General features: G+C 33.9%; 1 protein-coding gene across 1 annotated transcript; it reads right to left on the reverse strand.

Annotated features, from left to right (window-relative positions):
* Window positions 1-149: 149 nt before the first annotated feature.
* On the reverse strand, window positions 150-7,065 carry LOC106458705 (ras-related protein Rab-34-like). Its single transcript, XM_013918251.1, has 2 exons — window positions 6,972-7,065; window positions 150-565 (listed from the first exon to the last, which is right to left on the reverse strand). The coding sequence occupies exons 1-2, from the start codon at window positions 7,063-7,065 to the stop codon at window positions 150-152; spliced, it is 510 nt and encodes a 169-aa protein (XP_013773705.1).
* Window positions 7,066-17,683: the final 10,618 nt, after the last annotated feature.

The following is a 17,683-nucleotide window of genomic DNA, read 5'->3' on the forward strand; positions in this document are numbered from 1 at the left end:
TGGTTCTATACAACCAACTGTGGTTCTATAGTACCCACAACCAACTCTGGTTCTATAGTACCCACAACCAACTCTGGTTCTATAGTACCCACAACCAACTCTGGTTCTATAGTACCCACAACCAACTCTGGTTCTATAGTACCTACAACCTACTTTGGTTCTATAATACCCACAACCAACTCTGGTTCTATAGTACCCACAACCAACTCTGGTTCTATAGTACCCACAACCAACTCTGGTTCTACAGTACCCACAACCAACTCTGGTTCTATAGTACCCACAATCAACTTTGGTTCTATAATATCCACAACCAACCCTGGTTCTATAGTACCCACAACCAACTCTGGTTCTATAGTACCCGCAACCAACTCTGGTTCTATAGTACTCACAACCAACTCTGGTTCTATAGTACTCACAACCAATTCTGGTTCTATAGTACCCACAACCAACTCTGGTTCTATAGTACTTACAACCAACTCTGGTTCTATAATATCCACAACCAACTCTGGTTCTATAGTACCCACAACCAACTCTGGTTCTATAGTACCCACAACCAACTCTGGTTCTATAGTACCCACAACCTACTTTGGTTCTATAATACCCAAAACCTACTCTGGTTCTATAGTACCCACAACCAACTCTGGTTCTATACTACTCACAACCAACTCTGGTTCTATAGTACCCACAACCAACTGTGATTCTATTCTCATTTGGCCGAAGAGAGGTATGTGACTGTTACTCTTATAGCACACCCACGATAATGGGCTGCGAACCAGAAATCCTCCATTTCACAGTCCTAGTATGCCAACCACTAGACCACGCTCGTCCAAGAACAGAAGAAAAAACAACATAAAAAGAGCTGGAAATATTAAAACTATCAAGAAAGAAGAGAGAAAGTAAACGGCATTTAATAGAAGTTTGACTCACTATTAAGCTCTAACGCAAAGTATAAATTATTCATTAATACTTCTTATTCATATTCTTTATTGTATTTTATGGTATTATTATTTTTTCAACCTGAATAGCACATTATGAGATACATGGGCTAAAAGATCAGATTAAAGAACTCAAGGTTCAGGTATAAACCCTAATTTAGAATTGCTGATCAGAAAGAGGGCTACCATAAATGGTCTGATTAGAGAACTCAAAGTTCACGTATAAACCATAATTTAGAATTGCTGATCAGAAAGAGGGCTACCAGTCAGCAGTCTAGCTAAACCGAATATAAGGATTGACTGTCACTTTTATAACGCGCATAGAGCTGAAAGGGATCTTCTCCTTTGAACACAAAGTTTCAAGAATAATTTATCATTCCTATTGCAATTAGGAAGGAGCTATTATGCTTTTCCATCTTACTTGTTTAACTTATAAAATCAAAATACATCAAATTCTTCGTACACGTGGCAGTATTTTAACAACAAAAGTATCTGAGGAACGTAATAGTATTATGTCCACGTGTTTAACGAAACATGAGTAGAAATATTGTGTGTGGAATAGTATAAAGTATGGGAACGCTGGTATAAAGTATGAGAACGCTTTGATATACTATTCTGTACTCATCGTTTATGATATAGTCTGTATACTGTGTTTAATCGCTTATTGTGTACTACATTATATTTGATCGCTTATGATGGTATACCGTCTTATATTTTATTGATTATGTTATACTATTGTGAAATATTTCGTCAGTATTGATATACAGTGCCGTATTTTATTATTTATGATATACCATACTGTAGGTGATCGTTTACGCACATTTTCCTACAATCAAACTTTTTTTATTTTTTGTTAAAGCAATAAACGTCATTAATTTTCCTATTAATTTTCTCATAAGAATTATTTTGTAAAATCAGACGCCTTCTCACTGAAGATGCAGTGAGGTGTTTTTATTTATTTTATATTTTGTTGCAAAATAAAAACGTATCATTGCTAAAATCACCCCCTGTCCCTCAGTCAGAAAACTGACACCTCAAAAACTCTCCATCTCTTTAAGCTATGAAAATAACAATTCTGAAACAGACCCATCTCTAAGACAGAAAGATGACAGTTCTAATATAAACCAGTCTTATATCCGGAAAATAATAATTATAAAATAAATCATTTCCTAGTCAAGAAATTAACAATTCTAAAACTCTTCCATTCTTTCAAGTTGCCCCCCAGTGGCACAGCGGTATGTCTGCGGACTTACAACGCTAGAAACAGATAGCCCTTGAGTAGCTTTGTGCATAATTAAAAACAAACAAACAAACAATCTTTCAAGTCAGAGAATTATCAAATTTCAAATTCCCCCTTTCTTCTAAGCTATAAAAATAACAATTCTAAAATTCTCCTCTTCTTCCAAGATATAAAATTAGCGTTTTTGATGTTATCCCTGCTTTACTTTTTAATATTATGTTATGACTAAGTTCGTCTTTCATGACGAAAAATCATAAAGCTTAGTCATATTTGGCAGATGAAAAGTTATCTAAATGCTTATATTAGAATCGAACCTAGAACTTTATCCTTCGCAAAATAGTGGATAAGCTAGATGTCTTACGAGGTTCCTAATTTTCACAGCAGAATTTGAAAGGTTTAACTTGGCACTTAAAAATTTCAAAGCTTTACTAGCGTGACACTGAAGGTGCTGATATATATGTTTCCCAATGTTTTATTTAATTACTTACTATAATCAAAAATGATAGTTATTGAACTTTTGAAGGCTATTTATCGGATTATCACCAGGATAAGACAAAACTATATATAAAATAATATTTTATAAGGTCATTTCAATTATTAAAACAAGAGGGAATCCTCAATAGCAGCGACACTTGAAATTATTTTAGGCGGAATTACAGTAAATTAATCTGAGACCTTTTTATTTCCCTTTTATTAGCTATATTTCTGTGCGCCAGCAATACCAGCGTAAAACGCGCGTATATCCGATTCGATGTTATTATTCATCAGGATCTCTACCAACCTACCTTCAAATTAAAATTATTTTAGGCAGGATTAGAGTATATTAATCTGTGAGACATTGGGCGTGATCAAATACACCAATCGACAGGGTTTGGCCTTTCTGAGTCCAAAACTATAATTAGATCTCAAATCGGTCAAGAGATGACGGAGCTATGAGTTAAAAGTTTGTACTTGAAAAACTCAGAGCCATTCTATGAGCCGTTATGCCGTGGCTAAAAATTGTATATAACCTTTGTGTCTTAATTTACAAAAAGAGAGAGACAAAAAACAGAAAAAGAAGAATACATTATCCTATAATGTCCCTTTTGCAACAGATGTATTCTGTTTACATGTTTAAAGATTAAGATCAAAATGTTTATCAAATGTTTGGGGAATTGCTATTGTTTTAAGATCAAAATGCCTATAAAATGTTTTGGAAATTAATACAAGACCCCATATGTCTGGTATCGAGCATTAATCAAATATAAAATTACGTGTTTCACATAAATGAAAAATTAATTTGAAAATAAATTACTTTGTTAATATGTAGTTGTTATTGTTTTTTTAAGAGTTCAGAGTTCAGGTTTTATGCATGATTTATCTCTAACGCTTTTGGAGGCAGCTAAGAAATTTGAGTGAGCCTGAGTTATGAAATAAATAATTGGGCAGACATAAAGAGACATAATAAATTATATATTTTATTTTTCACTAACATTTTATTTTGTTTTAGCCTGCATAATCCCGGCTAGTTCAGCTTCAATCAGTCGCCCCAACATGTCTAACGAGAGATGCGAGACGATCAGTTGAAGTGTGAGGATCGTTTTCATCTTTATATACTTATCGCCCATAAGTCTCAAAGTGACACTGAAACAGTAAGAAACCAGCGATTACTTACAACTTTTCTAAACTGTAGTGTTCCATCATAACAAGTACACAAGCACCTAGACTCTGGCTGAAGTGAGTCATGGGCGGTGGTACCAGCTGGTTTGTGCGACATTTTGAAACTCAACATGAACGCCTTTTTCCACGCATATGGACAATATGACGAGCTCCACAAAACGTGTATGTTGTATTGACTTTCTCCTAAACTGGAACAGTTACTGCGCTTAGCGGCCAAGCTAACAATCTCCTCCACATGGCGGTAAGCTGTACTAAAGGCTTTAGCGCCTGCATTCATGAACTAAATGAAAAATCATAGGCGAACTAGCCGATAGCACCATACATTCAAACGACTAGCAAACAGCTGACAGCGGGTTGCATTAACGGCTTCTCTCAGCCATGGTTATACGACTTTCCAGTGAGAAAGTTTGACGGTATGGGCATTAAGAACGCAAATATCTTGAATGTAAAAGATGTCACAGCTGTGAAGCTTCTAGGCCGTTAAGAACTGCCAAAGTACCTTTCTACTCAGTGAATATAGTTCAAAATCTGTTGGGTTAACTGGTAATAACAATTATTCAGAAAGCTCGTCAGATTACAATAAACACGCTTAGCAACCCATCATTAAGACGCTAAACAACCAATTACCTTATCAACTCTTTTTTTTTATTTTCTTTTTAATCATTGTTGTAACATAAGAATATACTGCATTAATAGATATCATATCTTTGCGAAAGTACATTTTACTTGCTAACCAAAAAAGGCATGCTTTTCATTCGGTTTCAAGCGATGTTTTCATTATCTGGAAACCTGATAATCTCAAGTATATTCAAGAATGATCCAAATATAAACATATGTTTTTATTATTTTCCAATTATAAGAAGTTTAAGTATATAAATAGTGGATGAACGAATAGACATCCCCCAGTAGCAAAGCGGTATGTCTGCGGACTTACGACGCTAATAAACCGGGTTTCGATACCCGAGGTGGACAGAGCACAGATAGTTCATTGTGTTGCTTTTGCTTAACTACAAACAAACCAAACTAAGGGACAGATAGCGCTCTCTGTATCTCTAAACTATAGTTAGATAACGTAACCGCATGAATTATGCAAACAAATGTGTACTGGCTCGTATCGGAGGATCTGATGGACTGCTGGATGCTTGTTCCACTACTTCTATATTGACCTTTACTACATTACATGGTCACCAATATTTAATCACGAGGGATGTCAAGCCTGTTATTAGTGCAATAACGAAACGTACAAAGGTCTGGCATGGTCTGTACACTGAGGATTAGTGTCTAATTACCACCGACATTTTAATTACATTAATTAAGCGTTGTAATTAAGTACCGTGCAAGGACGTAACCAGGGCTACAGAATATCGCCACTAACAAAGCATAACTAAGCATGGGTTGTTAATCTTACGTAGAGTTATTGAACAAACTCATATACTCTTTCATAACAATATATAATAGCTTATATGTAGGACAAGAAAAATTAGAATGCAAGTATGGAAAGGTTTTATAGTAATCAACGGTTGTTCTGACTGCAGTGATGGAATGATAATAATCATGAAATTATATTATGCCTTAGTGCATTCTGGACCCATTACGTCGTGCTCAAAAATATAAATATATATATATATAGATAATACTTTAATACACTATCCTTCTTTCATCCTTTGGTGTACACTATATACGCGACATCTGACCAATAATGTTACGTATAATTCATTAGACTATTAGTAATTATAGGTTTGTATCACAGAAAGATCAATGATAAGATTTTAATCTCAACAAATGTCTGGAGAATATTCAAAATGAGTTAGAAACCTGTTCTCTACTATATCATTTCTGTCGGTGTGTTATATTTATATGAGGCATAAAACTGCTCATTACAAAGTTTATGGAAAACACTTGAGAATATAAAAGTAGGGGGCATTTCAAAAATGGTCACTGTAATAAATGATTTTTTTTAAATAATGGTAATCAAAAATAACTTTGGTTATTCGTAAAAAAATACTTTTTGGTTACAGTTTTGCTATACCAGTTGTCCTATAAACCGGAGTTAGTATCGTACACATTCAAGCTCTTTGTTTTTGATTATGTTCCCTGAACTCTTTTTGTATTACATTCTTCTTCTCCTCTCTCTAGTTTTAGAATTAAGATATATCTCTATAGTTCTTAGTTAAAGAATGCCTTTATATATTTATGTTTGGTTAAGTTATATTCAACTAGCTAAAGTTTTAAGTGTTTTCCATTTATATCTAGGATACTCTTAGTCAAAGTCTGATTTTCTTGTTTTTTTTGATTAAGTTGTATTTATTTAGCCAGAGTTTTATGGTTTTTGTTTCACAGATAAAACTTTTTATATGGTATTCTTAGATAAAGCCCGTCTTTGTAGTTTTATGAAATTAAGCTGTATGTTCTTCTAGCCATAGTTTTACGTTTTGTTCACAGGTAACACCTACCTCCATAATAACCATAGTTGAGGCTACGGTTGTACTAATTAAAACATGAATTTAAATTTGTAGTAACAAAGTGAGAATACTGATGAATAAATGCGCTCTAATCTTTACACTAAATCAATGTTTAGTTGTGATCTATATATGTAGTTTGGTTTTATCAGAAGTTACTGATATATGATTGAGTACAGAAGATGAGAAAGTTATATTAAAATGATTTTTGAACACTATAACATAATTAAACTCCATGTGGCCACGTCCGGTCATCCTCTATCTGACGACCACGTATCCTGAAAATAGTTCTGTAGCGTAGTTTGCAATGCTAAAGCCTTAGTCGTAAGGCTTTCAAAAGCATATCAGTAATTCCTCCGTGTTTTCATATTTCATCTAGTGTGTAAGAGCATCGGTTTCCCAGCGTCCATTTTAATAATCCAATCGCACAGAAATTCATAGGCACTGAATCTGGCGAATTGACAGGTATGTCTACGTATGAAATAACATGAATATCCGTTTCATTATTCAGCTGTTTGTGGATGTGATTTTTAAACGAATATGTAGCGAATAATCTTGTATACACTTGACTTGTGTCGCTTTTCCAAACAGAGATCCTTCTTGGTTATGTTGCGTAATGTTTTTTATGTTACGTACTGTAGCTTGGGTCTTGCCGGTAGTTTATGTTTGGATTCTTACTTGTTGCAAAACATCGCATTTTGCTTACTACGGCTGGGGTGCGACTTGTTTTAGGTCTCTTTCCGGACGATCCTAGTACCTCATATTGATCCATATTCCTTTGTTTTCTAATGCCATTAAGTACAAGGAATATCCCTGTCTTGGAAATGCTAAATCTCTAGTCTGAACACATCTATATAATCTGAGTGTATGAATATTTTGTGTCGGAAAGGACTGCCACATACCCATCCCAAAGTCAATCAATTTTTGATAACATCACCTTAACTACGAAAGCTAAGCAATGCAAACATGTAGTCCTGATACATTCCGTTCCACCTCAAATTTGAATCGGCAATTGTTGTTACATGGCTTGCTGATTTGCATATTCAAATCGTTTTTATGTAATCTACTCAACCCTCTGTAGTTGTTCTTGTTGAAAATTACACTAATGGGGTACTCATAGCAAAAACTTTGGGATATGATTAGTTTCTTTTGTTTGTCATTATATTTTCGTAAATAAAACACTAATTAATAACTAATAAATAGCACTATTGTAAACATCATAATCACATTTATTTCTTTGTATGACGGTATGTCTGCGGACTTACAACGCTAGAAACCGGGTTTCAATACCCGTGGTGGGCAGAGTATAGATAGCCCTTGTGTAGCTTAGTGTATAATTAAAAACAAACAAACAAAACAATTCTTTAAGCTACAAGCTTTTCTCCTTTTCATGTTGAGTAAGCCTTTCAAGGATAACATTCACACCAGCATATTTTTTACCACTCACATCAAAATGTAAGAATTAATACAATTACATGTCATAAGCGTAAGTTGTTCACAATAACAAATATTGATTGATTTTAAAATATTCGCGATATAAATCTTATCACAAAAGCATTGATGTTTACCCTGAAGCAAAAGAAAGAGTTCCATTTTAAAACTTAATGATTTTTTTTCTCTATTTCTCGCATAATGTTAGTCCATAAAAATCCACCCTTAGGCCAGGATATTTTCACAGAAAAAGTTCAGCATTTGTTTATCTCACAAAAGGAGTTTAGATCAAATCTCATTCCCTTCGGGATTACATTGTAATAAGCTTTTCTAAGTGATTTTCTCTCGAAATAGATCGATCACAACTCGTACAATATATGTACTTACACATATATATATATATTTTAATGAAATGCATGTTTCACAAAATATAAGAAAGTTTCGTTTTAATCGGATATCTACTCAGAAGCCTGGGGTTGAAGTACATAAGATGAAACACCTGGTTTTGTTTTCGAATTCAAAGCCCTGAATTTACATTTGCATAATATCTTAGCACGTCACTAACAGCACCGTGTATAAGTATACAATCTACCTCTCGATAGCTGGGTTCATTTTTTGGATACGATATCGTTTCACATACTATTATTATATTATAGAACTAGTCGATAATGTCAAACGGAAATGTGTTTTACTTAAGTGGCAAATTTCTTACAAATATTCTATTGAAACGTTGAAAGAGTCTCTCGGTTGCTTCAAATAACTTCGAATTTTTTCGTTACTACCACATAAGACTGTACATATCAGTTTTACTCCAGACATTTCACATATAGTTAGTTACTCGACGTTTAAACAGATAATACCTTAATTCATATTGGCTATCAATCTGGTTCATGTATAACACATTTATTTTTTGAACAGTTTTGTATTAAATCACTGAACAAGTGAAAATAAATCGACTCTATAATTAGGGAAGGGAACGACTACACGACCCATTAGTCCATTACAGTATGTAAAATAGATCTATAACTAGAAGTTCTAGGGATGTTCGAAAAATCTGGAACCATAGATGATTTGCACCTTTTCTTAATTTCAGATATGACTGATTGTGGCGCTGATAAAGCATGAGAGATTGTGGCGCTGTTAAAGCATGAAAAGGTCGTGGTAATCATGCTGTTAATTGAAACGTGTTTTGAATTATAAGGACAGCATGTGGAACACATTCTGCAGAATTCATTGAGGTGCCTGTGGTTCTAAACTTTTCGGACACCCTGTATACTGTATAAGTATCGTAATTTTTATTGTTTGTTTGCTTATTGAATTTCGCGCATAGCTACTCTAGGGCTATTTGCAATAGCCTTTCCTAATTTTGAAGTGACAGACTATAGGAAAGGTAGCTAGCCGACATTACACATAGCCAACACCTGCGCTAGCATTGTCAGACCAAATAGTGAGATTTGACCGTTACTCTTATAATGCACTTACGATCCCAAAGTACGAAATGCGATTTTTAGAGAGGTTTGTTTGTGTGTTTGAACTTAAATACAAAAATACACAATGAGCTATCTGTGCTCTGCCCACCACGGGTATCGAAACCCGATTTCTAGCGTTGTAAATCCGCGGGCATACCGCTGTGCCACTTGAGGGGGGGGGGCTTTTTGGAGAGGAGCGGTAACGAGGCACCAGCAACAGTACCTCAGATCAACGGTCCGGCACACTAAAAGCTCGGCTGCTCGGGATCGGCCCAGTTTTTAATTGTTTTAAATTTATTATTATTATTGAGTAACGGAAGAGTCGTAGTTGTTATCTTAGCGCAGAGATACACAATGGGCTATCTGCACTATGTCCACCGCGGGAAATCGAACCAAGGATTATAGAGTCGTATGTCCGTAAACTTACCGCTGACCCCCCTCCGGGAGACACTAAAAACAGAAGCACCAGTGTTGATAGTCAGAATATGATTTATAAGTAGATAGAGATCAAATAAACAATGTAAGTTAAAAATGCTCGTGAAAAGAAATGAATTGTCACGAGAGTTCAGTTTTAAATGCTGTTACAAACCAGAGTGAAAAATACTGATGATAAAAGCATGTCATGAACAGCTTGATGGACACTGTTTTTGATAGACTCTTCCGATTGGTTTGCTTTTGAGATAACGTTTCGTGTTTTATGCTAAAGGATCCAGAAAACAAAATCTTAAGGCCAAACCAAAGGAAGAAGTCCATAAGAGGACATGCAAGTACCACTGAAAGTAAGATAATCTCGTTCACAGCTTTTATTGTTGTCTTACCTTTATTATACGTATTCCCATTGAATACATTAATAGATAACCTGACGTTGAGAATTTTCATATCTCACTAAATCTTCTTATAACATTGCAGAATCTATCTTAAGAAGAAAAATAGTAATGCTATCAGTACTGTGTCAGTTAAATATCTGTATTTCAGCTCAAGCACCTTATATGGCTGAGCATAGTGAGCAGTGCCCTAAACTTGTATTATGCAATGAAATTATAGACCATAAAAGCTCACTTGAAGAATTTGAATTTATGGTTCATACAATTTGTATACACACGAAGCAAGGGACAATTAAAATATTAAAAGTATAGATATATAGATAATTGCGTTAGTTGTCTGCAGTAATTCAGTACATATATATGTGTGTGTGTTGAAGGAATTTTACTAATATATTTCTTGTACGTATATTTGGTTTTTGTGATGGGGTGAGAAGTTTTTCTGATGATATGAGAAGTTTTGTGATGATATGAGGAGTTTTTGTGATGATATGAGGAGTTTTGTGATGATGTGAGGAGTCTTTAGGGAATGTGAACCGACCATTTGTATGTGGTCAGTCGTTTTATATATGTATATTTAAACTTGGTAAAACCAAAAAAATTATCACGTAACATTTGCTGAGAGATTCAAGAAAGAAAAAAATCATATACTTACAAATCATATGCTTATCTACTTACTCGGCTCTTTCCACTTAATTTCAGAAATAATATTTTACAGGGTAATTGTAAAGAACAATCTTTTATTTAAAATTATTATACCTTGAAAACTTCTTGTTCTAGGGAAACAAAATTCACCAAAGGCACATTGAAAACTATGGAATATATCTAGTAAAGCTTACACATGGTACAAGTTTTTCTTTTTCAAAACAATATTATTCTGCGTTCTTAAATTGCCCCTTTTTCTTCAAACTAACATTGGTTCCCTTTCTTTCTTTTCAACAATATGAGATTGGAGATTTGAATAAAATGCGTGTCAGTGTGCAGAATATTGCAAGGATCAATGAACACTGTCCAAAACAGATGATACTTGTTTGCACTAACTTTATTTCTGGATAAGTTTGATATGCTGATCGAGAATAACGGAAAGCATATTGAATATCTTCTTTGACAGCTTTTGAAACAAACTGTTCTTATATTTTTCAATGCACACTGCTGTTTTAACGATAATCTATTCCTACACGGTTTTCAATCAAAGTAGGTCTCATAACACTGCTTTACTTATTAAGCCTACTTGCACTCGATAACCTGAAAAAATCAGTTATAATAATTTCTAAGAAAATATACTACCACCATGGATTTGAAAAGCCTCGAATTTGTATAGAATGATTTCTATAATGATAAAATATTGCGAAAATTGGTTTTGTCCGAAACTAATGCCTAGTTTCTGTACAAAATAAGGAATACGTACTATTTAAACTATTGAGATCGACCACAGCAAATACGTTTGAAGTATAACTACTATATATCTTTATTCTCTATCTATATATAGTACTGTCTTTGTTCTCTACTTATATATATATAGTACGGTCTTTGTTCTCTACCTATATATACAGTACGGACTTTGTTCTCTACCTATATATAGTACAATCTTTGTTCTCTACCTATATATAGTACGGTCTTTGTTCTCTACCTATATATAGTACGGTCTTTGTTCTCTACCTATATATAATACGGACAGTTACTGTCGTTTTCAATAAAACTAAAAAGTTGAAATACATTCGAACAACGAGATTAGTCATATCGAAATCCAATATGTTTCTGCTTAATTGTAACAAATATGATTTTCAGAAATGAGGTAAAAATAAAGAGAAAATTGTGCGTTTCACAAATATTTTCTTTATTACTATCACAAGTTCGTTAGTAAAGGTTTCAGTTTTTATTTTTAGTAAAATGACTCTTGTTGAAACTTTAATAGGTTAGCTTTCATACTTTTCATGTAATTTGTCACATTAAACCGAGGCAAGACTTATGGAAAAGCACCATTTGCTATTTAAGAAAATTACCTTATTTTATAATCTGTTAAAATTTAATCTGTTTCATTCGAATTGATTAGAAATTGAAAAAAACAAGCAAAAACATTGTATATTTTTTTATAGGAAAAGGACAGCACAATAAGCTCCTTTTTAAGCACATAAACATAGTGCATAAACTATCAACCCAACAACACAAATGGTTAGTTTTTAATAGCGTTTTTTTAATAATAAATATTTTTACATATTTTAATGAATGTGGGGATTTTTAACGAGATCTGTTAGAAGCTCCTACCGATGTATTTAATTATTTTCATTTTCATTTTTAACAATATTATTTGAAAAATACAGATTTAATTTTACCCTTTAAATTAACAGAAAATGTTTTTAAACAAAATAGTCAGAATCACTTCTTTGTGTAATGGATCGGCAAATCAAAAGAACTTCATAGTGCACTCTGTTCATTCATAAGGTTTTCAATTAAAATGTTCACGTGTTTGGTATTAATACTTATTTCGTATTTGTTCTTTTATATCTTATGCTTTATGTGCTATAATTACGAACTTTATCTTATTATTTTGCACTAAATTATACATAAAACCCCACATTATGCACAAAAATAATATATATCAGTCGCATGTACTATCGAAATAACATATCTCCCACCCTATAACTAGCATTCCACCTGGAGAAATAATTTTATATTAAATGTACATTTTTGCAAAATATGACCGAATGTGGCCCAGTGGTTAGCGTGCTCTATGAATACGAGGGTTTATTATTTATGGCACGTTGACGCAAAACAACAACAACAAACCAACCAAAAAATAACGACAACAACAACAAAAAAAAAAAACTCAATGCGTGCATGCTCTGTGACCATGGGTGCGTTATAAGAGTAACGGTCAAATTCAACTAATCGGTCAGATAAGAGTTGTCGGTGGGTGTTGTTAACTAATTTTTTTTTCACCCAGTTCAAAATTAAGAATGGCAATGCCCGAAAAACCTGAAACAAACAAACACAATATTTTCAAAAAATTAAAACATTTTCTAGATTACTGATTATTCCCGTCATAAGAATTTGCAATCAATAAAACTGTATCCAATCTGATCTAGAAAATCACTGGCTTAATATCATTTTCTTCACGAAGTCCATATATCTCTGTCGTTCAGCTAAATTTGTAATTTTTCAATTGTGGTCAATTTAGTTTCAGTTCTAGTACACTATTTATATGTATCACGTGGGTCTGACAATTGTTCCCGCGATATTTACACACATACGAAACAACAGGATTTTACTACAGTTTATTGTTAAACAGGCTTTTACTACAGTTTATTGTTAAACAGGCTTTGACTACAGTTTATTGTTAAACAGGATTTTACTACAGTTTATTGTTAAACAGGATTTTACTACAGTTTATTGTTAAACAGGATTTTACTACAGTTTATTGTTGACACTCTTATACACACACACACACACACATATATATATATATGCTGTTTGGAACAGGCCTTAGTAGCAGAATCGCACACAATATAGTTGTACACAGTATTGCTCCAAATACGATGTATATTGTGGCCATTTCCCATAACGCCTAAGTCAGAAGCGACTTAATTGTTCCCATTAATCTAAGCCCTCTCGACAAGCCCGGCTTAGTCTTTGTATTGTGCTTGCATGTGCCGGCTGTTTCAGAAGAGGCTGCCGGCGAAGTCGGGCGTGGTTACCACTGATGTCGTTCCTTGTAATTAAAAGGACACGAGTTCGATCCCCCAATCTGTAGGCATTGGCTTGATACCAATAAAATATCATCAGATTTCAGTGTTTCTTAGGCAGGCCGAGACCGCTGCAGCTGTCGGTGACAGCAAGAACTGATAAATGGAACACCCCTGGCGGGTTCCCGTCATCGAAGGTTTGATCTCATTGTCCTCCTCGTTGAGTGTTCTGGCGGCGGAATGCCTTGTTTTTTAAACATCCCCCTTTTCATTCGACATTGAAGGGAGTTTAGTTTTTATCTGCATTGGTTGAAACAGATTCAAAATTAGGATAAAATGCACCGAAATTCATTTTTATAAATTGTTGTCTCAGTTGATTTACATAAAATCCAACGATATATGCATTTCTTTGTTTTTTATGGTACACTTTCCATACAAAATGCCCCACATTAGGTCAACGGTTAGTTTATGGGATCCATTCTCTATGATGGACAGAACACAGATAGGCCATTGTGTAGTTTTGAGCTGAAAGAAACCAAATGTACGAAAAACTAAATCATAATATGTCATAAAATACACTGATTAGATCAAAAATTTGTAGAAGTATTTGAGTTCACGGTGAAGCTCCAAGATTTGCAAATTCAATTTCAAAAGTTAAATATGGTTGCTTACACAATTAAATTTCACATGTTTCAACGAAATTGGGATTGAAAATAGTATACGATAATTTACTGTGCACGAAACACATGAGTGCATTTAAAATTTCATTGCTCATGACAATAAAAATTATATACACTGACTAGTTACTCCATTAGACTCTCATACCCATTTGTTGAACATATAATATATTTATACATGCAAGCGGATTACGTGATATGTTAGAAAAGCAATTGGTAATACCAAGGATATTTCCTCATATTTCCGACTTTCAAAGGGGTATAATAGTGGGTGCCCCTCTAAAAAATGTGACGTTAACAAAGACCGTTTTCTTAACTGGCTGCTCATATACCTCTGTTACCATATTCTACCAGCAGGGAAACAGAAAGAAATACATTTGTCGAAGCATATCTGTTATAGTCAACCATTGTTGACTGACTGGGGTGAAAAATAATATGATTGGATAATCTTGTAAAACACAACAAGCCTTGGACAGTATCTCGGATGACTAATTTCTTCAGCTACAAATGGAAATCGAAGATCATCAACGCTAAAATCTAAAGGAAACTTTAAAACTTATCATATGTTAAGCTACAACGAATAAAAAAAAATATCTCAGAATAAAAAGAAAAACTCATCTTTAGTGCATGGTGGTCTGAGCCCAAACTGTAAACATTAAATGACCTTAAGGCCTCTGACGTAGTCTTTTGAGTCGAATTTTAACTTTTCTATGTCCACTGTAAAATAGAGATACAGTGAACACCCCAAAAGGTATTATGATAGTAAGCAAAACATTCTCATGATTAATTCCTTTAAAAGGGAGAGTAACTTACAGAGAGCACCTCAACGTTGTCTACCAATTATTTTGATCCAAATTCTTCTTCCCGAACATTGCCTAACAATTACTTGTATCCCACTTCTTCCCGAACGTTGCCTAACAATTACTCGTATCCCACTTCTTCTTCCCGAACATTGTCTAACAATTATTTGTATCCCACTTCTTCCCGAACATTGCCTGACAATTATTTGTATCCCACTTCTTCTTCCCGAACATTGCCTAACAATTACTTGTATCCAACTTCTTCCCGAACGTTGCTTAACAATTACTTGTATCCAACTTCTTCCCGAACGTTGCTTAACAATTACTTGTATCCCAGGGTTCGCCGTCCTCCAATCATCTTTATTTATTGTCAGGTCTTTTGCAATTCTTTTCTTGTTCATGCTTTCTTTAATTCCGTCTTTCCAGCGTTTTACTGGACTCCTCTTGTCTTCTCTTGCCGGCTAATGGTAGCTCTAATATATATAAATCAGTTCATTAAAGAAGGACACATATCTGTTTATATTACGTCATAATAGGCCCTCCAGTAGCTCAGCGGTAATTCTGAAGGCTTATAACGCTAAAAAACGGGTTTCGATACCCGCATTGGGCACAACACAAATAGCCCATTGCGTAGCTTTGTGCCTAACAAGAAAAACAAACACTTTAGATATATGTGCGAATAGGTGTTTTTCTCGTTGCTTAGCTTAATGAATATTTGCACAAATACGCCTGTTCTACAATAAGAATAAATATTGTTTAAATCTAATTCGCTTTGCCCACCGCGAATATCGAACCCAATTTGTAGTCGTTATAAGGCATCATCTGTACCCCATAAGTTTAACTTTTTTAAAAATATTTTAACATTAAAGGAAAATATAAGATTATTTTTATATCTGCTTAAAGATTGGTATCAGACACTGAGCCGAAAAAATAAGGTTGCTCCACAATTAAATTCATTCAAACAGGTAAGTTTCTCTATAATAGGCCCTCTAGTGACTCAGCGGTAAGCTTGAAGGCTTATAACGCTAAAACCCTGATTTCGATACCCGTGGTGGGCACAGTATAGATAGCCATTGTGTAGCTTTGCGCTTAACAACAAGCAAACAAACAAATTCTACAAGAGAATATAAAGATACATTTTCTAATTAAGAAATAATGAACCTAAATGTAAGCATAATTGAAAATTGGAATTATAATTGAATAACTTTATAAATACTATGAAAAAAAACGATTTTTTAACAGATAAAGTACAGAACGTGCGTCATAATACGTAAATACTAGACCTATATGCAAACACAGCTTTAACAAGAAATACTATATGTGTGTATGTGTATAGGCCTAAAGAGTCCGTCATTGAAACATATAGTACTTTTCTTTTTAAGTATTTCGTCGCTTGTGCTTTTGCGAAACAAAAACGGTATTTTGTATTAACAGTATATATATCTCAACGACTGATGTGTAAATAACGTCCGGAAAATGTATTTGAACCATAACAGCGAACACGGCGGACGTCACCTGTCTTAACTATTTACTCTCAGTCTTAAGTATGAAAGTTTGCCCTAAAAACGAACTTTGGTATTAAGTGTCTATTGCACGAAACAGTAAAAGCTTCGAGTCGAGGGTTGGCTGTTTTTTTGTATTTACAAAAGATACAATTTCCAGCCTGTTAAGCTATCTCTTCTATAAACACATCTTTAGCAGTGGGTTTTACCCTCACTAGATGAACAAAGGACCACAGCAAGAAGAAGGATCAGAGAACCTTTAGTGGTTAATTGGTATGAACGCCCAAGTGCTCTCCAAAGGACCAATCGTCTAGTAGAAAGAGCTTCAAAGTGGTCCCCGTCAGTAACTGTTCCCGGCCTATAGTAGAAGGCTTTGTTGAAAAAATTTTACAGAAACATTAAATTTCTATTACAGGGTAACATATTCATTATATAAAACATAAACAATTGCTTTTATGTCTTTTATTGTTGGGTTATGAAAAGAATTCAAAGTCTGTTCAATTCTTACTCGAAATAACGATACTAGCTAGATTTGAAGTTTCTGTAAGAAAAAAGATTTGAGATATTTGGTTAATTTAGGGAAATAAAACAGCATTTTAGCACCATCTATGTAATTATGTAAAATAGAACGATAAATCGGTGACCTTAAAGATGTTAATTCTTTTACTTCAAACAAATATACTTTTAAAAGTATGTTTCAAGATATGTAATAAATGTTTTATTTTTTCTCAAACCTTTTATAGAGAATGTTTTATAAGTTTATTTTCCGTTATAGATTCATTTTGTTCGGCTTTTGTTTTGTTTCAAGGTCTAAGTCTTTAGATTTAAAAAACAACAACAACTTGATGAGACTATAAAACATGAAAAACATGAAAAAAAAGAGAAGATTTTTGTGCTACATTTTATGGGGTTACTTTCTGTTTAACTGAAATATGTACCCTTTTTCAATCTGAATTGTTTCCCAGTGACACAGCGTTATATCTGCGGACTTTCAACGCTAGAAACCG

Source organism: Limulus polyphemus, unplaced genomic scaffold (assembly GCF_000517525.1).
Source record: "Limulus polyphemus unplaced genomic scaffold, Limulus_polyphemus-2.1.2 Scaffold24, whole genome shotgun sequence".
NCBI classification, from domain to species: Eukaryota; Metazoa; Arthropoda; class Merostomata; order Xiphosura; family Limulidae; genus Limulus; species Limulus polyphemus.

Coding starts and splice junctions, on each gene's coding strand:
- LOC106458705 (XM_013918251.1), bottom strand. CDS start 7,065: ATGGATCAATATGAGGTACTAGGATCGTCCGGAAAGAGACCTAAAACA. Junction 566..6,971: donor AATGCGATGTTTTGCAACAA/GTAAGAATCCAA, acceptor TGGGTACTATAG/AACCAGAGTTGGTTGTGGGT.